The sequence below is a fragment of the Drosophila ananassae genome, chromosome 2L (genome assembly GCF_017639315.1).
Source record: "Drosophila ananassae strain 14024-0371.13 chromosome 2L, ASM1763931v2, whole genome shotgun sequence".
Lineage (NCBI taxonomy): Eukaryota > Metazoa > Arthropoda > Insecta > Diptera > Drosophilidae > Drosophila > Drosophila ananassae.
This window is the reverse complement of record NC_057927.1, coordinates 4,726,277-4,746,607: the sequence shown is the minus strand read 5'-3', so window position 1 is coordinate 4,746,607 and position 20,331 is coordinate 4,726,277. Positions and strand designations below refer to the sequence as shown.

At 50.1% G+C, this 20,331-nt stretch overlaps 3 protein-coding genes across 5 annotated transcripts; 1 reads left to right on the top strand and 2 right to left on the bottom strand.

Moving 5' to 3' along the window:
- Positions 1–71: 71 nt before the first annotated feature.
- Positions 72–15,487, bottom strand: LOC6500542 (ubiquitin carboxyl-terminal hydrolase puf). Of its 2 annotated transcripts, none has more exons than XM_001953388.4 (20): positions 15,057–15,487; positions 13,938–14,975; positions 13,111–13,822; positions 12,128–13,040; positions 11,169–12,052; positions 7,844–11,101; positions 7,590–7,776; positions 6,877–7,529; positions 6,701–6,824; positions 6,453–6,640; positions 6,121–6,391; positions 5,876–6,058; positions 5,272–5,671; positions 5,100–5,205; positions 4,867–5,038; positions 4,603–4,793; positions 4,184–4,536; positions 2,463–3,426; positions 2,065–2,402; positions 72–2,003 (listed from the first exon to the last, which is right to left on the bottom strand). In XM_001953388.4, exons 1-20 carry the CDS (start codon positions 15,097–15,099, stop codon positions 1,312–1,314), a joined length of 11,670 nt encoding a protein of 3,889 aa, XP_001953423.3. In that variant the 5' UTR covers positions 15,100–15,487; the 3' UTR covers positions 72–1,311. The 2 variants fall into 2 exon arrangements, with proteins under 2 accessions (XP_001953423.3, XP_032305462.1); XM_032449571.2 differs by having other exon boundaries at positions 4,867–5,026.
- Positions 15,485–18,599, top strand: LOC6500004 (set1/Ash2 histone methyltransferase complex subunit ASH2). Of its 2 annotated transcripts, XM_001953387.4 has the most exons (7): positions 15,485–15,743; positions 15,799–15,983; positions 16,037–16,381; positions 17,145–17,522; positions 17,583–17,863; positions 18,059–18,316; positions 18,379–18,599. In XM_001953387.4, the coding sequence occupies exons 1-7, from the start codon at positions 15,628–15,630 to the stop codon at positions 18,481–18,483; spliced, it is 1,668 nt and encodes a 555-aa protein (XP_001953422.1). In that variant the 5' UTR covers positions 15,485–15,627; the 3' UTR covers positions 18,484–18,599. The 2 variants fall into 2 exon arrangements, with proteins under 2 accessions (XP_001953422.1, XP_014766316.1); XM_014910830.3 differs by lacking the exons at positions 15,485–15,743; positions 15,799–15,983; positions 16,037–16,381 and adding an exon at positions 16,836–17,059.
- A 93-nt stretch (positions 18,600–18,692) lies between these two features.
- LOC6500541 lies at positions 18,693–20,252 on the bottom strand. The gene has a single exon (XM_001953386.4). The coding sequence runs from the start codon at positions 19,896–19,898 to the stop codon at positions 18,726–18,728; it is 1,173 nt and encodes a 390-aa protein (XP_001953421.1). The 5' UTR covers positions 19,899–20,252; the 3' UTR covers positions 18,693–18,725.
- Between the last annotated feature and the right edge of the window lie 79 nt (positions 20,253–20,331).

Sequence of the window (20,331 nt, the reverse complement as noted above, 5' to 3'; positions counted from 1 at the left end):
TCCGGAATAGAACACCTAGGCCCGCGAACAGCAACAAGTTGCAAGAATTCCAAGAATAAAATTCGAAACTGTTTTTAATTACATATCATTTAAACTTATTATTCTCATGATTTGTGTGTGTTGCAATTTATTTTTGGAGTTTATAATTTATTTTGTTTTTCAACATTACATTCCGTGGTTTTCGATCATTACTGTAGGGTGTGTGTGGGTGTGTTGTGTGTGTGCTTATAACTATCAATATACGCGACCCTTCTGGGGGCTGGCCAGTTACTTTATTTAACTTTATCATTTTTGTCCTGTTGTGTTTCACCGCGGGACAACAACTCTCTCTACACTCCTTAAGCACTAAACATTACATAGTATCCCTATTGGACTTGAACTAAAAACTGATCGATTGGTGGCTGCGTTATGCAATTTACATTGAAAATGATTATGACATATTTTAACACATCCAATAGTTAAAAAGGTTTTTTAGTTTCTAATATAATAATATCTGTTCACTTCTAACATATATCGTTTATGGTGCGTGGGGGCGTGGTGGCGTGGAGGAAATATGGGCGTGAAAAATAAGTAAGCAAGTGATCTTAGCATCCTTTTACAAATGATACTTAATGATTCTAATACAACATATATAGATATTAGCGTCTCGTAAGCCGTTTCATTGAAGAATGAGACTTCTTCAACTGCTCTTGTTTAAACAAACACATAATTTGTAGTATAATGCTGCCTCTAATTCACATCCTTTCTCTTTTTGGCATAACAAATTTCTCCATTGGATCGTTTAAACTTTTCTCTTAATTAACCATTTTTGAAAGGGATCTGTTACGGTAGCTTGTCTGTGGGAGGTTGCGTGCTCGAAAGTCTTACATTAAATACATTTATCGCTATATATTGAATATATGTATGTATCGGTCGGGTATGTTGTTGAATGGGATTGTGTTACAGTGCTATTTAATGTTTACTTTCTTGTTTAAGATGCTGGTAGGCTAAGCTTAACTAAGTATCTATCAGCCCCATCGACCCAATTTCCCTTCCAGCAATTCGTTTAGCTCCGAATGGGAAATCGGAATCAGGCCATATAGCTTGTATCGCTCATTAGTCTGTCTGTGTGTGGAGTGTGGATTTGGGAGTGGATATGCCCCCCAAGTCAACCATTAGCACCAACCTTGGGTTGCCTAAGTGTACCTAACAATGACCTTTGGCCACAAATTCTTACAGATTAGGAGCTCAGCCTTCCTCAGCCCCAGGAACCCACTATCAGTCCAATGGCTTGCCGAAGAACAAAATGCTGAGCAAATCGTTGAATGACAACTAAATCTGTGTCGGACTCGTCGCCTGCGACGTGGATGCAACAGCTGCCGAGGACACCTGGGCAGGCGCCCTTACTGATGCATCACCACTATTCGATGCCGGGGACTCGTCTGGCTGGCTTCCATTTGCTGTCGCCTCATTTTCCGTCTCCATGTTGGAGACCCGTGCATCGCTCGCCTCAGGCATGGGCTCTGGCGGAGTGGAGGCACCTTTCGGGCGAGCTAATACCTTTGATGCTGCCCCAGCTGATGTCGATGCCTCGCTTGATGTCTCCTCGCTGGCATCTTTACTCAACCCGGCACAGGGGATACTTAAATCTCGTTTCAGAATAGCGAAAATGTTCTGAATATAAGATTCCATGGTGTTTAGTGTCAGCAGCCGCTTCTCGCGCTCTTCGTTGAGGCGATCCTGTGCTGTCTTCTTGGCCGCCTTCTTATTGCGCTTGGGCGTTGGTTCCAGCTCGTCCTCGAGCTCTGTTTCGTCGTCAGACGAAGGAATTGAGGTCTTTTCCATCTGCTCATCCTCGCTGCCGGCCGGCGTGGGCGGCTTGACGGTGGCTTCTGTATCTGGCTGACTGCCACTGGGTTCTTCCATGGATACATCTGTCGGTTTATCTGAACTTTCACTCTCAGATCGCATATGCTCCTTTTCTTTAAGGGGATCACGCTTCTGCTTTTTATTAGGGAATTGATCTGCAAAAAGAGTTTAAATAAGTAAGGTTTTTTAGGAGTTTGCTGAGTTTGGAAGGATTACCTCGCTCCGCCTCTTTTCTGAACCTCTCGCTCTTATTTTGCAGAGCCCTTAGGGATCCGCGAAGTTCTTTTCGCACTGACGCCGGCACTCCAGTAGCTTGAGCAATGATACGGATAGCGAACAGGTCGCCACACAACTCGTCTATGTCGTCCTTGGAGTGCATGCCATAGTTGATCGTGTAGATCATGCGAGCTACCGGGAGCTGAGAGGCCACCTTGTGGTAGTACAGTTCGAGGAACTCGCGTACGCATGCATCCTTCAACATACTGCGCTCGTCCCGCAGAACATTGTGTAAGTATTCCACCAGCAGTTGGTTCTTAACAAGAAGCTCAACGTATCTAAAAAGGATTAAGTAATAAAGTTAATAAAAACCAAATTCAAATGGAATTTTTGCTTACTTGTGCGTGATGGCATTGTTGTGAATGCCCACCCAAAACTTAGGAAAGAAGTTAAAGTGCAGTGGAGTCGACTCGATGGCCACCAAACAGTGCAGTTTGACCAGCGTGTCATTCAAGGTGCCCGTATTGACGCACATCCGCATCATTACGTCGATGAAGTCATGGTACGGCCTATAGAATGCCTCAACCTGGGCATCGTACTCCGCATCCAAGCCACGTGGAGTCAGCTCACCCAAAGCTATGCACATCTGGACCATCGGACGCGGTGGTCTTGGTGAATTCTTAGCCCCCAATGGCCATGGCGAGTGCTTTGCACCGCGACGTGGAAAATAGGGTCCCAAGGGACCAATGGCATTGGGAGCGTTCGCGACAGAAAGATGACAATTGATCAGAATGGGTGCCAAAATGCTGGTGGCTTCTAGACTGGTGTTGCGCACCAGCTCCTTCAGGACTTCCAGCGCCATGCGACTTATCTCTGGCGAGTTGAATGTGTTTAAGAGTGTCGCCAGCCGCTTGATTGCGTCCGGCAAAGCCTTGGCCAAGGCGGAGTGCTGGTGTTGCTGGCGCAGGAAATGCTGCTGCTGGAGCTGCATCTGCTGCAACTGTTGCAGTTGCAGGTGCTGCTGCATCTGTTGCTGCAACTGCTTCTCCTTCTGCTGTGGCGTCTGCGGGGCCTGGGACTGCGACTGTGCCTGCTGCTGTTGTTTTTGCAGCATCTGTTGCTGTTGCAACTGCAACTGATGTTCCAGCTGCTGCTGCTGTTGCTTCTTCTGGGCAGGACTATCGGTGCGAGTGCGGAGCGTTGCAAGAAGCAACAGCATTTCGCCCAGCAGGTCAAAGAGGTCGCCGGCCACATGGCAGGCGGTAGCCTCATGGTGCATGGAATGCAGCGTGTGCAGTGCCTCGAAGCACATTTCGATGCCGCCATTAAAGATCACCAACATTCGGTCCTCCTCGTTGTCCACTGCAGATTTAAAATAAAACAAATTAAGAAATGTATCATAATTTTAACAGATTAATATAAACTATATTATAAATTGAGTAAGGTAGTCCTCCTGAGAATCTAATGATTATTGCGATGGATATAGAGATCGCTGTGAATCACATTTGCTACACTTTTGAATAGGATCTCCTAAAAAATTTGATAAAAAATCGAAAAATAAAATCGTTTTCAGATTTTTATGCAGATTGACGGAGAATCAATCTACAAATCGATTAAGGTGCTCCGCTTAAGAATCGGATGTTTATTAACAAAGATACAACCATCGCTGTGGGGCATATTGTTCCTTCATGCACTTTTCAAAGTTTTGAAGGGGACCCATAAGAAAATTTGATAAAAAATCGAAAAATAAAATAGTTCTTAGATTTTGGTGCAGATTGGCGGAGAATCGTTCTACAAATCGATTAAGGCATTCCGCTCAAGAATCGGATCATTGTTTACAAAGATACAGCCATCGCTGTGGGGCTTATTGTTCCTTCATGAACTTTCAACACTTTTGAAGGGAATCACCAAGAAAATTTGATAAAAAATCGAAAAATAAAATCGATTTCAGATTTTGATGTAGATTGGCGGAGAATCGATCTAAAAATCGATTAAGGTATTCCTTGCAAGAATCGGATCATTGTTGACAAAGATACAGCCATCGCTGTTTGTGGCATACACATTTTTAAGAGGACCACTCTGAAATTTTTACCAAAATAAAATAATAGAAGAACGTTACCAAGAATCTTGAGAGCATTGATCAGTGTTGACCAGGAAACTCGAGCATCCAAGCTGCTGGTGTACGCCACAATTACTGCTCTGCGGAATTGGGTGACATCGAGCTTCTCCTGCTCACTGGCATCCGGATGACGAGTGGCAAACAGAGCCATCAACTTGAAGAGCTCGTCCACCGCTGACGCGTATTGGGTGGGGTGTGGAGTGATATTTTTGAAGGCCCACTGCAGGTTCTGATGCTGGGATAACTGACGCGTCAAAGCTCGGCTCTGCTCGCAGCACAATCGCAGTAGTCCGTAGTAGGCGGGCAGCATAGATCGGTTGTAGGTGACTATCTCCGCGTCGTCATGGTCGGCCCTGATGAGAGAGTTTTAATATATTTAGTATTAATTCTTTACTTATTTTAAGTCATAGACTTCTCACAGAATATAGTTAAATGCAATATTGCGCGTGATTTCCGGACAGTTGGCAACTTGGGCAGCATTCTCCGGACAGTCCACAAGAGAATGATGCCAGAATGTCAGAAGGGCGTGCTTGTTGTGATGGGCCGGAACACTTGGCTCCGAGAGGCGGGGATGGAACAGCTCCCACAAGGAGCGCATGAACGGTCCTATCTGTAAATTAAAAGCAAAGTATTGTCCATTAAATCACATTTAAGTAAGAAATAAATAATGCTGCCAAACTTGCCATTAGTTTTTCAGTCTTTGAAACCATACAGTAGCTGAGCAGGTTGAAATAGGCGGTTAACTTGGTGGTACCATGGGCTCCAATGTCTGCATAGACCCTGGCTGGTCGCAGCAGGCGCAGAAGCAGGTTAATAACCTGGTGCAGGACCGTCTGGGCATCACTGTTGATGTCCCTTTATTAAGAGTTTGCGTTCTTAAACACAAATATTCATAGAACCTTTAGAAATTACGTACCGATAGCTGTGCGGATTGAGAGCCAGAAGCTTGTGCTGGGAGTGGGCTCTAAAGTTGGCCCTGAAGGGCTGGGATGGTACAAGAGCCACTAGCAGAAAGGCGGCAGCTATACGAAGAAACACACAAGTTTCAAATCAAACTCTTTAAGTCAAACATTAAACCAAACTCTTACCATTTCTAACTCGCGTGTTGTCGTGAGCAAGGAGGAACTGTTCGAGCCATTGTTCCGCGGACTGGAGGATCCAGGCATGGGCGATCTTGTTCTTGGTGGCCTGCAGGGAAAGCCAGTCTAGCACCGACTGCGGGCAGTACTCGGCGGCATCCCACATACGCGGCAGGATGAGTTGGGTGAAGCAGGGCAGGCCCACCGGACCGCCTTGCGTCTCTGTAAGCAGGGTGAGCAGTTTGAAGAAAGGGGCACACAACTCGGTGTGCTTGGTAACCGAGGCGAAGAGCATGCCGATGATCTGGGTGGCCAGGCGCTCATCCCAACGGCAGAGGGCGTGGATTAAATGCTTGGTCTGGTGCGGATTAATGCCGTCCTTTATTTGTTGGTACAAAAATGGAAACCCCTAGGAAATATATGCGAAACATTTAACACGAATTCAAGCAAAAATTCAAACAGAGGAAACACATTGGGTTATGGAATCGTTATGGCTTTTTTATCTTGACTGTTATAGGATTCGGGTTAGTGCTGGATGGTGGATTGGTGAGGTTCTTGATTGGAGAATTGGTTAAATAGAATAGACAACGCTTTCCAGCTTTTTGAGTATCACCTTGCCGCCGGCAATCGCGTTAAAATCTTTCGGCGACAGCCTTAGCCGGAAGTCCGGGCCCCGGGATCGTTCCACCAAGCTGGCGCACAGCGCGATCATCTTGTCCAATGAGGCAGGACGCATCTTCTCCACCGACAGGGCCTCATCCGACGAGTTGTCTTCGTTGTCCGAGCTAATGTCGATCTGAGGGGTAAAAGTAAATCGTTAAAACTTATAGCTAACCCTGCTTTGTTTAGTCAACTAACGCTGTCCGATTGCTTGTGACCCAAGTAGAAGTCTACCAGGCTCTTAAGAATCCCGATTCGCAGCAGGAACATGGCCTCCTCGTCTCCCATGCGCGAGAACTCACACAAAAGACCAAAGTACTCGGACAAATGGCGGAGGTGCGATCGTGCTCCATGTTCCAGCAACGAAATAAGCGACCCGATGAACCGGGTGACGCACGATGCCTGGCCAATTAGCTCCTTGTCGTTCTCGTCCGTTTCAACGTCCAAATACAGATCCGCATGGGAGGCACTTGAATATATAATATATATAAGTTAGAAGGATCTTAAAATAATATTAATGTTTTAATTACCGAAGTCGCTGGATGACATGAATGACTAAGCGCTGGAACATCTGCCGCACCATCTGATTGGGACACTGAATAAGCACCTGGACGGGCCAGAAGGGCTCCAAGGACATGTGCGACAAGAACCACTCGCAGGCCTCCTGGCTGGCATTAAACTGCTTCGTCAGCAGCTCCACCCAGGGCACCATGGTGGGCTATATACAAAAATATAATAGTTAAATCACACTTGGAATTTCTATTCAGATTAGACCCACCTTCTCCTTGGCATGAATAAAGGTCTCAATGAAGAATGATACCGACAATTTGGCTGCCATGCAGGTCACGTCCGTTTCCGAGATCAGGGACTGTGGTATGTGGCCACAGATCTGCCACATAAAACTGTGCGGGCAAACATTAAAGTTGGTAATGACTGGACTTAAATTGTACTTACTTGAAATAAGTGTGCTCGAAGATGTTGCGATCTTGCAGGAACTGCCTGTTGTCCTGCCAGATCCAATCCTCCAGCTCCTTGTTCAACAATGGACGAAATAGTAGCAACTTCTGGGCTGCCTTCGACGTGGAGGGCTGGGAATCGTTCCTCGCTCTATTCTGGCTATTGGTTCTTGGCTTATGGTTATCACAATTGGCTGTTTGGGGTTCCACCTCCTTCTTTTCCTTCTCGTTCGTTGACTCAACTAGCCGATTCCCAGCTTCGCATTTATCTGGGCCTTGCGTCGACGGCGCAGGATCCTCTTTCCTCTCTACCTCCATTTCCACCGGCTTGGACTCGGCGACTTCCTTTTCACCGACATCTGTTTGCTGCCTTTCGTCCTTCACTGGCTGCTTCTCCACTACCTTCTCATCTCCATCCCCTTCCACATCCACATCCGCCTTACTTTCAGTGCTTGTTTCCATTTTGGTGGCTTCCTCCGGCTCAGACTTCTCCTCTATGGTTGGGCTGGGCGTTGGGGTGACCAGCAGCTCGGAGTGGCGGCGTTGGAGATGCTCAGGCAGGCGACGCTCATAGAACAGCATGTAGGCGGAGTTTGTCTTCTCGAAACTAAAGTCCAAGTACTTCTCTGTCACCGAGTCGTAGGTTTTACTCTGTAAGTTAGTAGATAGGTAGTTATGGCAGTTTCTGGTGCTTAACTTTAAAATGCTTACCGTCATCTCGCCACCGAAGCATTCGGCCGCTATCTGGGAGGGATCGAAGGGCTTCACCTCGGCATCGTTGAACAGGAACCATCGCTCGTGCGGATGGTAGCTGGTCTTCGTGCGCTCCTTTATAAAACTGTAGTAATGACCACCATCAGCAGTGCCCGTGTGCACGGTGACACCGACAAGCTCGTACCTGGAGGAGGTAAAGGATACATTATTCATCTTGGAAATGGGGATTCCTTATTTCTAGAGGTACTCACTCATAGCACTCTTCGATGTCGGCGTCCAGAGTGGCTTCCGCCTTTTCGTTGGCATTCTCATCGCTGCCGGACTCGGCTCTTTCACTTTCCTTTTCCCGCTGACGCTTCTCCCGATCCTCCTTGTACTGTTGCGGCATGAGCGTCTTCTCAACATAGTGGCACATGTTGAGGCGCAGGGGAAAGGAGAAGTGCGTGTTGACCTTCTCCTTCAGCATTGTCACCATGTTGAAGGTGTAGCGCATCGTATTAAAGCACAGGATCTGCGGAAGCTTCTTGAAGCAGGCTCGTTTTTCGGCGCGGACCTTTTTTCCGCACTGCGAGCACGTGTACATGTTGTCTCCCTCGAGGGTGTCCTTAACGGTGACTTCGTCCAGGGACTCCTGGAGGTTTCTCATATCCGCAACCTGGCAACGAACCGTGTAGAACTCTTCGGCTGTGCGGGAAACGTGGCCACAATCCAAGGAAACCACGTTGTTGCTCAAAGTGCCGCAGAAAAGCCTCTTCACCAGGTGCTTCAGATCAGGTGTCATCTCTTCCAGCTTCGACACCAGATCAATGAAGAACTCAGCCATGTCCTTTTGTTCGCCGGTGTTCAGAGGCTGGTGATCCATCTGATAAACTCGGCAAAAGCTGCGAGGATTGTAGGCTTTCCGTTCGGATTCCAGCAGATATGCGAACATCCTTTGCAGCTCCAAGAGCGTGGGTGCATGCTTCTGGGCCCCAGCCGGCGGAATTCTTAGTACCGCTGCCCGCGCCTGAGGCATCATGTACAGGTGTTGAATACAGGAGGCCATGTAGCAAGTGGCGCCCAAATTTGTGAGTCCAACATAACCGCACTCGGATCTTCCCTCATCCCTGGGCCAGTAGTCCCATGGATACGGCTGCTTGGGTCCGGATTTGTGCTGCGCTAGTAGTCTGCCATGGAGATATGCGTAATTCGTGGCACATCCGCGGCACAGCTCCACCAGAAGATCATAGGCAGCAGCTCTGGAGGTGCCAGACTTGCACTTTGGCTTCTGTCGGTCCGCCGGGGATGGCATATCGAACAGGAAGCCAATCAACTGCTCGATAAAGGACAGCGCTTTGGGAGTGAACTTGAAGGTGGTGTCGTACTTGATGAGATTGGACATGAGGTTCAGGAGACCAACTAAGCCGTCGTCCTGGAATCCGTGGCGCAGCTCCAAGTATTCCCGGGTAAGGATGCTCTGTGAAATGCTCTCGCACAGCACTTCAATATCGATATGTTCCTCGGCCACCATCTCCGGCGAGAGAGTGTCCACCAAACGGGCTAACAGCCAGAAGTAGTCACGGCAGGCGGGTCCGTACGGCTCCTTGCCTTCTTCGGAAAGCAGGAACTGCGTGTGCTGGGTGGCGGAGCTCATCTGCTCGGCCAATGGCAACAAGGCTATCAACTTGTGCAGCAGTGGAGCGAGCAGCAGCCGGTAGCTGTGTGCGTTTCCCAAGCATATGCGGTAGAGCCCCGCGCAGATTTCCCGTCGTACCGCCGGCTCCGGGTCCTCGAGGATAAACTTTTGAAGCCAACGGCAGTGGTCCGTGTCCGACTGCGCCCAGAGAAGCCTCCTAGCCTCCGCCGACGCGTGCACAAAACTCACCAGGATATTCATAGCGAACTGGATGAGCTGGGAGCGTCCCCAGAATCCTGTGCGCAGCTGGTGGAATTGATAGGGGAAGACCAGCGAGCTGGCCGAGCTCACCGCCTGTTGCTGCTGATGCACTTCATCGTTTAGGATCGAGGAGAGACGAACCAAGCACTGGGGCACCTCCATCAGCTGCAGCATGAACGGATGTGGACGCGACATTAGCACATGAACATCTGGCGACTGCAGCTCTTCGAAGCCCAGCAGCCACAGGATTCTCAGCAAGCTGGCCAGGCAGTCATGCCGCCACTCGTTCAATGCTAGCTCCTTGGGATGAGCACTTTGCTGCAGCTGCCCGCCGCTGAAGATCTCGTAGAGATGCCGCAGGCCACCGCACTTGACAAATGCCTCGCTCCACTTGTTTTCGGTCCGATCTATTCCGGAGAGAGCGGCCAGAGGAGGAGCCGGCGAAGGGGGAGTGGAGCAGCCTAGTGGACGCTCCTTTTCGTGCTCCAGGGCGTCGCTTTTCTTTTGCCGCTTGCTGTGCTGCTTGGGCTGGTTCTCCTTGTCCCCTCCACTGCTGCTACTGGCCTCCGTCTCCCCATCCTGCTGGCCTGGATTCGGTGTGGGCGTCAGAGGGGCTTCCAACTCGCACAACTGCTCTTTGCCTTGTTTGGCTTCTAGAGTAGGGGGTTCGTTGCTGTTACGCCTGCGGCCCACAGAGGATTTCTTGATTCGTATCTGTTCCTGATTACCATTGGATTCGAGGCGCCTGGAGCCGGAACTCAAGGCCAGGCTCTCCACAATGTGCAGCGAATACATGAACTTCTGAAGGTTGTTAGGGTCCAGCAGATCCCGGAACTTCTGCTTTATCTGCTTCCGCTTAGCGGCCAGCTGCTCCTCTTCGCCAGTGGCGTCAAGGTGCTCCACTTCAGCGAGGTCCGTCACCAAGCTCTTAAAGGCATCCAGTATGTGCGGATTGGTGGGCAGCATAGCCAGGATGTCCCACACTCGACGCGACAGCAGTTGCGCCTTGGTATGGTGCTGGAGATTCGTGGCCGTAGCTTGCGGCTTCATGTCTCCCAGGGTCTGCATCAAGCAGAAGAGCTTTTCGAAGTACTTGGGCTGCAGCAGGAGCACCGTGGGCAGGCACTCCTTGGGCGGGGGTGGCAGCATGGACGGGTGTTCCAGGTTGGATTCCTTTCTGCGGGCTCCCCTGCCTCCCAGCGACACGTATACGATCTGATTATCCTTGAATCCGGCATCGCCCAGACTTCGCTCGTCATAATCCGAGGTCAGCTCCTGTCCCTGGGTAATGATGCGCAGGGGACCGTCGCTGAGGAGCAGGCCCAGCACCGGAGCGGCCAATCCAGTCTGTAGGCTTTCCCACCACTTGGACACTTCCGCCTTAAGGTCCGCAATCAGATCGCAGGCGTGCATCTGCAGCAGACTTTTCTCAGACAGCCCTGCCTGTTGGAGAACGATCCGCAGCGGAGGTCCTGCTCCTTCGTTCTTAAGGTTACTGTGCGAACCGATTCCCTTCCCCTCAATAGCCCAGCGGCGCAAGTGGAAGGCATAGCGACGCCGGAAAGTGTCCAGGTGGGTATTCAGCAGCAGAAGTCCACGCTGTACTCGCATGAGGGCGTTTTCGTCATCAATGCTGGAAGGGAGGAGGAAATCAAAAATAAGTTTCTTTTCGCATCAAGGGATTACCACAAAACACTAACCTTTCCAGGGCCGTGGCCGCCTGGACCAGGTTGTCCATGCACTGGGAGACAAACTCCTTTTCCAACCGCAGCTGCTGACCCATGTAGTACATATTGATGTACTGGATGGCCGCGAGCGACACTTCGTTACTCTGGGCACGCAGGGCTATTTTCCACAAGTGATACATTCCCACGGCGCTGGCACTGGACGAGATCTGATCGCTATGCTTGTCGTACTCGGCCATGGCAATGCGAGCGAAACTGCAGAGCTGCTGGAACAGCCCCAGCGCAACCATAGAGAACTCCTCCGGTCGCAGCTCCGGGAGTTTCTTAAGATACAAATGCTGAAGCGCATCAATTCCGAGAGCGTGCTGGTCGCCCCCCTTGGCCTGGGCCTGAAGCCACGAGAAGTAGCAGTCGGCGCACTCCGGATCGTGGGCCAGCCACTCCCACAGAGAGTCCAGCTGTTCGAGCGTGAGGCGGAAACTCTTTGGCGAGCCAACCGTTGAGAAGATCGAAGAAAGAAACTGCAGCCGTACGGAGACCTGAGTCTTGTGCGTATAGAGCTGGTACTGTTGCTGTTGCTGTTGGTCTCCGTTCTGAGTTATCAGCTGCTCGGCATGTCGCCGGGCATAGTAGCGAATGTTGTTGAAGAAGCAGTGCATCATCCGGTGGTTGCGCTCTGCCCATAGGGTCATGGAATGGGTGTCCGATGGGCGAAATTGCTGGAACGATGCGAACAGCTTTGGCAGCAGCCGCAGGCTCACAATGACGCTTCGGTTGTTGGCCACATTATACAAGCACCCTTCGATGAACTTCGTCCTCAACTGGCGGTCCATGCTGAAGCAGAGCAGGGTGGCCAAGGCCTTTTCCGCCTCCAGAGCTAGAGACTCACCCAGTTGACCCTGAGAGTAAAGTAATTTGTTTGTAAATTGTTCAGATGGGACTTACTCAGTTGAGTATATGATTATAGAACTTACAATCTTATCGTCCTGGAGGAGATCCCATAGCAACGTATTTCCCGGCTGACAGACGTCGTTCAGCTTGAAGGAGGGCTGCATGGAGGCAGGACCAACAGAGTTGCCTTGACTCGCCTTGGGCGAGTGATGCTGCTTGCTGGCGGTTGCCACCTCTAAGAGATCCACATCCGAATCCGACTTGGCTTTGGCCGCCGCAGCAGCTGCAGCGGCAGCAGTTGCTTGTCGATTCATGGCCACCAGCTGTTGCTGGGCATTTCCAGTGGCAGCAGCGGCGGCCGCTACAGCAGCAGCTGCTGCGGCAACATTACTCTCTCCTGATTTCTGCATGGCCATCGCCGACTGGGCCACCATCATGGCGGCGGCAGCGGCGGCGAAGGCCGGCGGAACTTCACGGCAGTTAGCCCGGGAGCTGACCAATTGTGCCAGTTCCTCTTCGCAGGGCGACACATCCTCGTCATCGAAATCAGCCAGGTTTTTCTCCGACTTGTTGCTCATCGGCGAAGAATAACTGCCGTCGTTCTCGGCTCCGCTAAGCAACTCACTGATATTTGTTTCGATGGCCCGGATGTAGGGCCCCTCGCCCTGGAGGTGCTTGAGAACAGCAGCGGGTACAAGCTGACTGGTTGCTCCATCGCTGCACTCGTCGCTATCCGCCAACAGCTCGCCTTCGCCTTCAGCATCTCCATCGCCATCACCGTCGGCGTCCGCATCGTCGCTGCTGGGAACGTCCTCGGCTCCGTCCCAGATCTCCACCAGCTCGTGGGGCAGAAGAATCTGTTTGCTGGCCTTTTGGCGACGCCGTTTGTTCGTGGTTTTCTTCCGACTTCGATGTAGTTGCAGCTCCAAGGCGGCCCGCGATTGCAGCTCCTCCTCACTGCTCGTATTGTCAATGATGTTAACGATGCGGTTGTTTCTGCAAAAGCCAGTTGTTTTAATAAATTAGTAAGATAAAAATTGTAAAAAGATGGGCGGGAAGTACTTACACTATATCAACTTTTGCCATATCATCAGGGCTCAGTTGCTTTCCCTTCTCGGTGGTTGGGTCGCAGATGTGTCGTCGGTGCCTTGCCTGCTTGCAGGGAGTGACTCCGTCAATGGGGCTTTTGTGGCCTGCACCTCCACCAGCTCCTCCGCTGGCGATGCTGCTATCGTCGGCACCCACATGGTCGTCCTCCGTGTTGCTGCCCTCAATGCTGCCGCTGTCCGAACTGGAAGCTGTGACATTCGAACCCAGCAAGTGGTCCTGCATGAGGTTCATTTGGCTGCGGGAACAGTCCCGGGTCCAAAGCAACTTGGTCAGTGCAGATGCAATGTAAATGCTCTGTTCGGTGTGATCCTTGGGGTCCATGCGGCAGAGAAGCGAGTAGAGATGCATCGCAGGACGAGGCGCCAGGTTCTTAACCAGCGACGGAAGAATGTCAAAGATTGTCTTCGAGCAGTGCTTGAGCTGGGTAGCCTGCCAGATGAGCTTGATGTCTTCCTCGGAGATCTGGTTTTCGACCGCCAGGAAGTTTAGTAGCACATGAGCTTGCTTCACGATTTCCACGTGAAGGTTCGGCCCAAAGAGATGCTGCACAATGTGGTTCTCTGTCAGCCAATTGGCAATCCTTTGACCGAAGAGTTCCACCTCATTTACCGTCTCCGTGGTGCAGATTTCGTTGAACAAGTTGATGTGTGCATTTATTTGAGCCATACCTGAAAAGGAGAGCAAAATCGATAATTTTACACCATTTTTAAGATTGATTTCTTATAAAATCTAGCTCTTAATGTGAAATACTAATGATATATTTCAAATCGTATAGATTCTCACCTGCCAGCCGCATCGTAAGAGTTGTAGACGTGAAGTACTTGAAGGCCAGAGCCAGACCCTCGGTGTCAAAGTTGACAGCCACGTCCAGGGGATCCCGCATCGAGGACCACACAAAATCGGCCATGGCCCGCGTGGCGGCTGAGCGCAGACTCTGGTCCGAGAGCTTGCACATATACTGCAGAATGCGGCTGCGCAGCGGTACGAACAGCTGCGTGTTGCAGTGATAGTTGAGCCAGAGCTTCACGTTCGAGACAGCAGCAGTCATAGAGTGAGCCGTGGACACCGGTAGGTCCGGGTGCTCGAAGCACAGCGACATTGCACCGAACCCACCGGAGTTACAGAAGAGGCTCACGTTCCGGAGAAGGTAAATGGGCAGGTCGTTGTCGTGCAGGTCGCAAATGAGGGCCAGGTGATGGGCCTCTTCTGCTTGCAAATCGTCCAGACGCGAGTGCATGCCGTGCTTGTGAGCGATGTACAGCGGGAAGTTGAGCAAGAACACCTTTGAAACAAGCACCAATAGCTTCTCCACTTCGGGCAGGATCCAGGGCTCCTCAGTGTACTGCAGGTGGGTTTTGTGCTGAACAGATGGCGGCGGTGGTGGCGGAGGTGGGGGAGTGCTGGGACCGACCTTTTTCGCCGGCCCATCGCCAGCGGCGGCGCTATCACCATGCTCCTCCCTCTTATTCTCATCGCTCGAAGGAGCAGAGTCTTTGCCGTCCACTGGGTTGTCCGATGGCTCCTCCCGATGTTGATCCCGCTGCTCCCTTTGCTGGGCTTGCGCCTGGGCCACCACTTGAGCGGCGCTCGCAGTCAACCGCTTGTAGTTATCGATGAGCTGGTCGATGTGTTTCAAATGCTGCACCGTAAGGCAAATAAGCGACTGCACCACCAGGTTGAAGCGGTCATAGTTTTTTGTGTCCCGATAGAGGCACATGCACTGGCGCTGCGGCCACGACTGGATGTAGTTGAAGCTTGTCTCGATCTCGCTCTTCAGCAGCAACTGGAACTTAAGCTCCGAGCTGGCCACGCGCACCTCGTCTGTAAGGAAAGCGGGGGGGTGGTAAAGAAGTGGGTGAAAAAAGGGGTTGCGGGTGGCGGGCGGTTTGTTGGCTGGCTTACATAGTTCGAGGAGATTCTGGAAGTCCGCGCACACCTCGCACATGGTGGATCTGGCCGCTCTGGCTGATCTGGCGGCCGGAACTGGAAAGCCGCCTCAGGAGTCGCGAGCTGGAAATCGAGAATCGGGGAGCTAGACACAGAATCTTGGATACGGGACGCTGGTATTCGTTGGTATTCGTCGCTCGGCTCGCTCCCGGCGATGGTGCAATGCCATTTAGGATGCCGCCAGCTCTCTCCACGGAACACTGTTTTTCGGCAACAAAAAAATGATAATTCCACACTCGGACTCGGACATATATATGTATGAATATATATGTATATATATACAATATACAATTACAAACGAGCAAGAGGCAGGGGCAGAGTTGTCAGGCTATGAGCAGGTGTGCTATCGTTTATCGATTAGCGTGCCCACATCTACCAAAAAATATGCTGCTGTCACAAAAAAAAGGACTCGTATGCCGGTATGCCAGCGTTTTAGCGGGAGCTGCGAAAAACAAGACGGCCACACTCCACTGTCAAATAAATTGTTAACTTAGTTGTTTTTGACTGAAAAAAAAGACTGATTGCTATGGAGGAAGTTCCAATGGAGACCAGCTCGCCGACAGAGTCCAGTTCCGAAGTCAACTTCAATCCGGAGGAAGAGAAACCCCAAGAAAACCGAGCACCTGCCGGCGTTTGTTATTGGTAAGCCGGTCGCATTGTTTGGCTTCTGCGGTTGATAACAACTGGAATCTTTTAGCGGGAAAGAACGGAATCTCAACATTGTTGAGCTACTTTGCGCAACCTGTTCGCGATGGGTGCACGAGCCCTGCCTATCCTATCAGCTGGGGAAGGGAAAGCTCCTGCCGTTCATAACCAACTATGTCTTCGTATGCAAGCTCTGCTCTGCTTCGGGCACGGAGAGTTTCCGCAAAAGCCAGGCCAGTAAGTGGTTTCTATCCAACCTCTAGCCCTTCCTAACCGACTCCTATTCCCAGCCATTTCTCAGATGTGCCACTGTGCCATTGCAAATATGCAGCAGACAGCAGCTCGGGAGGGCAAGCGTCAAATCCAATTCAGCAAGGACAAGGAGATCATCCCGTACATTGAACAGTTTTGGGAAGCCATGACCACAATGCCTCGAAGACTGACCCAGTCATGGTACAGTACAGTGCAGCGGTCACTTGTCAAGGATGTGCAGACGCTGTTCACTTACGAGGAGCACACGGAGCATGGGGCCATGTACGGTTTGATCTACCAGGACCTTCGTATCATTAAGCCCAATTATGAAAGCATGAGCAAGAGTGGGGCGTTGAAACTGACTGACGATGGCTACACACAAAGTAAGTTTACATTTCGGTCGCAAAATTCAGGACGTAAATATGATACTGCATGCAAGGGTATGAAAACTTGAAGGCGCCCAAATTGGCAACCCTGGTCTCCCAGCTGATACTAGCACAGTGGGCCAAGTTTTATTTGTTTAGGGTTCAAAATTTCCGTTTACAGTCTTTACAGCCTTTGCTTTTAATGTCCTTTGAAAAAAAAATCAACTCATTGCTGTCATTTCCCTGTATCCTTCAGAATTCATCTTTTCAGTGATAAATTTTTTCGCAAACTTAAAAAATGATAGTAGTTTGTCATGTGTTTTTTGCACACTCACACCAAAGCACGTGAGCGGAAAACGCTTACACATACTTGTAAACAGAGAGTGAGGGAGCGCGAGAGAAACACATCTGGTATCCCCACGTAGCCAGAGATTGTGGGCGGGGTGGTGTGGTGTGGGGATGGGGCTGGGGCTGGCGCTGGGAGAAGCGCTCAACACAACTCGGCTCATTCTCATTCATCACTAAAAAATAAATAGTTACGCTTTAGTTGGTTTTGTGTTTATATTTTTTGTTTGCTCGCTTGTTGGTGTGCGTGAATCGATTTGAATTTTATTGAATTTGATTTTGAGCGCGTCGCAATTAGTCTCCGGGCACCCCGCTGTCCTGCCATGGCGTCATCGCTCCCGGAGGAGGAGTGTAAGATAGTGATGGGGAAGCCACCCGTATTGAACTTTACCCAGTCACGTAGCTAATAATTTCCTCTTTCCATTTTTTCAATCAGCCCTCTCCAAGAACAACAGACAGAAGCGCAAGTTCCCAGGCACTGATTCGGGTCCCACGGGAAAGAAGGGTCGCCCCAGCTCAGATATCACCGCCAATGTCAAGTTGCCGCCGCATGGCTATCCCCTAGAGCATCCATTCAACAAGGACGGTTACAGGTATATACTGGCGGAGCCCGATCCCCATGCTCCGTTCCGGCAGGAGTTCGACGAGAGTTCTGACTGGGCCGGTAAGCCCATTCCGGGATGGTTGTACCGGACCCTAGTGCCCCATTCCGTGCTCCTGGCCCTGCATGATCGGGCACCGCAACTGAAGATCAGCGAAGATAGGTTGGCTGTGACAGGAGAAAGAGGCTACTGCATGGTCCGTGCCACACACTGTAAGAGCAATGTATTTACATTTTCAATTGACTTATTTTAAATCATTTTTTAATTTGTAGCTGTGAACCGGGGATGCTGGTACTACGAGATAACCATCGAAGAAATGCCGGAGGGGGCTGCGACACGACTTGGATGGGGCAGGGAATACGGAAACTTGCAGGCTCCCCTGGGGTACGACAAATTCGGCTACTCCTGGCGTTCGCGGAAGGGAACCAAGTTCACCGAAAGTCATGGCAAGCACTACAGCGATGCCTATGTTGAGGGGGACACCCTTGGATTTCTCATCCAGCTGCCGGAAGAAAAGGGACGCGATTATCTGCCCAATACTTTTAAGGATCGTGTAAGTTATGTTCATAATTAACATTTAAAGAAACCTGTTTCCCAATTCAATTAATTTCATATTAAGAATCAGGATTATCCTGTTAACCCACATTCTGTTGCACCCTTTTTATGAAGCTTTAGACGGCAATTGAATGCTTCTTTAATTATATCCACCCTAATTGGCAATCTCGTTGATCATCTCATTCTCCCACAGCCACTGGTGAAGTTTAAGTCGCATCTGTACTATGAAGACAAGGACAAGGTTAACGAGACTCTTAAGAATATGCATATTCTGTCGGGCAGTCGCATCGAGTTCTTTAAAAACGGCCAGTCCCAGGGAGTGGCTTTTGAGGACATTTATGCCGGCAGCTACTTTCCAGCGATTTCCATCCACAAAAGTGCCACGGTCAGCGTAAACTTCGGACCCGCCTTTAAATATCCCGAAGTTCTTGCTGAACAGAAAGCCAAGGGGGTGAGACATCTCAAGTTTACTTTTCAAAGAACTTTCATCTGACTCATCTAATAAAATTCCAGATGCATGATCGCGTAGAGGAGCTAATAACGGAGCAGTGCCTGGCGGACACCCTTTACCTCACAGAGCATGATGGACGTCTGCGTCTCGACAACATGGGGGTTTAGAGTCTGACAGGGCGGACAAATACTATTTTAATTATAAGATTATTTTTAATAATTGGATTACTGTCGTATCCGGAGCTAAGCACGGATTATTTTAGAAATACAACGTGAACCTTAAACACTTTGTTGCTATAAGGGTTTTAGGGATTATATTAATATCCCCAAAGGAAGATATAGTTAAGAACCCGACTCCGTCACTAAAAACAACTCAATTCTCCTTTAGGTTCAGTTTTATTTGCTTGAGGTTACTTGAAGGCTTTAAATTTTGAGGCACTGTATGGTATGTAAAAGGCGCTACTCGGGACGAATTCAGATCGTGGATGGTGAACGGCCGCCGATATGGAACGCCCCGTGGACGGCGTGTTGCTAGAGACGCTGCCCAAACTCATTCCCAGTCCAAAAGGAGGCAACTGGCGCGTTGACCGGGTGGAGGAACTGTTGCTATGACCATGACTGTTGTGTCCACCGCCACCGCTTGAGTTGCTCTGACTAGATGTGGCGGTTGTGGTGGCCAATTCCCTGTGCCTTCCCAGCTTCAAAGAAGGCAAAACAATGGCGTTCTTGTTGTTGAAGAAGCGGTTGGCTGCCATGGGCATGTGCCAAGCGGATCGACTGCCCTGGTGAGTTAAAACGGCCGACTTGGCTTGGTGCTGTTGCTGCTGCTGGACCTGGGTTAGTTGCACAAAGCTCCGGTTATTCAGTAATCCCCGAAAGCGACGATTGGTGTCCAGCACGTTTAGGATGGGAGGCATCCGCAAGCGGTTAGCCGATGACTGGGTATGAGAGGCTGAGATGGGCATTTCAGTCTGATGGGATCGCTGACGCTTAAGCAGCTTGACAGAAATAGAGGTTACCCGCAGATCCCTGTCCAGCAGATCCACTAGTTTCTGTCCGGATCGCTGATACGGTCTAGTCAAAGGCTGATGATGATGCTCGGCGGTGGGTGTAAGAAACCCATCCTCTGCCTCATCATCTTCCTCGTCGTCCAGGGAGTTCAGGCTGAGATTGGAAATCGAGTCGATCTCCTCGCGTGCCTGGCTGTCAAAGCTATGATGTCGCATATAGCGGGTCTTCCGACCTAGTAAACTTGGGAACTTCCGTTGCCAGTCGGCGATCTCATTACGCAGCTCCGGCTCCTTCTCGTCTTCGAGGGAATCTTCCCCACTCAACAGGCGCTCCACCCGCTCCCAGGCCAGTAGGTTCTTCTTGATGGCATCGTCCGCCCACGGAATGGAGCCCACCGAGCTACGGTCAATGCTACTCGACGAGTATGGTACTTCCTGAAGGAATTCTGCATCCTCTGGATCGTTGTCGGGATCCTTGTCTGCTCCCACCTCCGTTTCATTGTTGTTGTTTTCCATTGCCCCCTCATTGTCCTCCAGCTCCGACGTGAAGTAGAAGCGTCTGCTCGAGGACATGAAAACTGGATCCGCAAACGAGCTGGACTCGTTCTCTCTCTAAATCCCCGTGGGTGTGAGCCTAGCCGTGTGGATGTGTCTTCTTCCTGTGACTGTAGCTGTGGATGTATCTTGTTCCCGTTTAAAATCGATGCCGGAAAAGGCGCTGAGCGTCAATTGTTGTGTTGTGGCCCATTCCAGTTTAGCCTGTTATTTATTATCCTTTTGTTGTTACTTTTTCTTTCCACCACCGAAGGACTACAGAGCGCAGGCCTCAATATGTTGCCAGAAAGTTAAAAAATAACGGTAACTTTTCAAAAAATAAGTATTCGAAAAATAACTGAAATTTTTTGTTCCAACTATATTTATGATTTGTTTTAAAATATTTCTAAAATAAATGTTCGAATGTGCATCAATTGTTGCTTAAGGGTCGTTTACAAATTTACCAAAACTA

Excerpts from the sequence above, each read along its gene's own strand:
- LOC6500542 (XM_001953388.4), bottom strand. The coding sequence starts at position 15,099 with ATGTGCGAGGTGTGCGCGGACTTCCAGAATCTCCTCGAACTAT. Across the intron at positions 6,641-6,700 it reads TTATTCATGCCAAGGAGAAG|CCCACCATGGTGCCCTGGGT; the intron begins GTGGGTCTAATC and ends TTTTGTATATAG. Across the intron at positions 5,039-5,099 it reads CTCAATCCGCACAGCTATCG|GGACATCAACAGTGATGCCC; the intron begins GTACGTAATTTC and ends CTCTTAATAAAG.
- LOC6500541 (XM_001953386.4), bottom strand. The coding sequence starts at position 19,898 with ATGTCCTCGAGCAGACGCTTCTACTTCACGTCGGAGCTGGAGGACAAT.
- LOC6500004 (XM_001953387.4), top strand. The coding sequence starts at position 15,628 with ATGGAGGAAGTTCCAATGGAGACCAGCTCGCCGACAGAGTCCAGTTCC. Across the intron at positions 15,984-16,036 it reads TTTCCGCAAAAGCCAGGCCA|CCATTTCTCAGATGTGCCAC; the intron begins GTAAGTGGTTTC and ends TCCTATTCCCAG. Across the intron at positions 16,382-17,144 it reads TGACGATGGCTACACACAAA|CCCTCTCCAAGAACAACAGA; the intron begins GTAAGTTTACAT and ends TTTTTCAATCAG.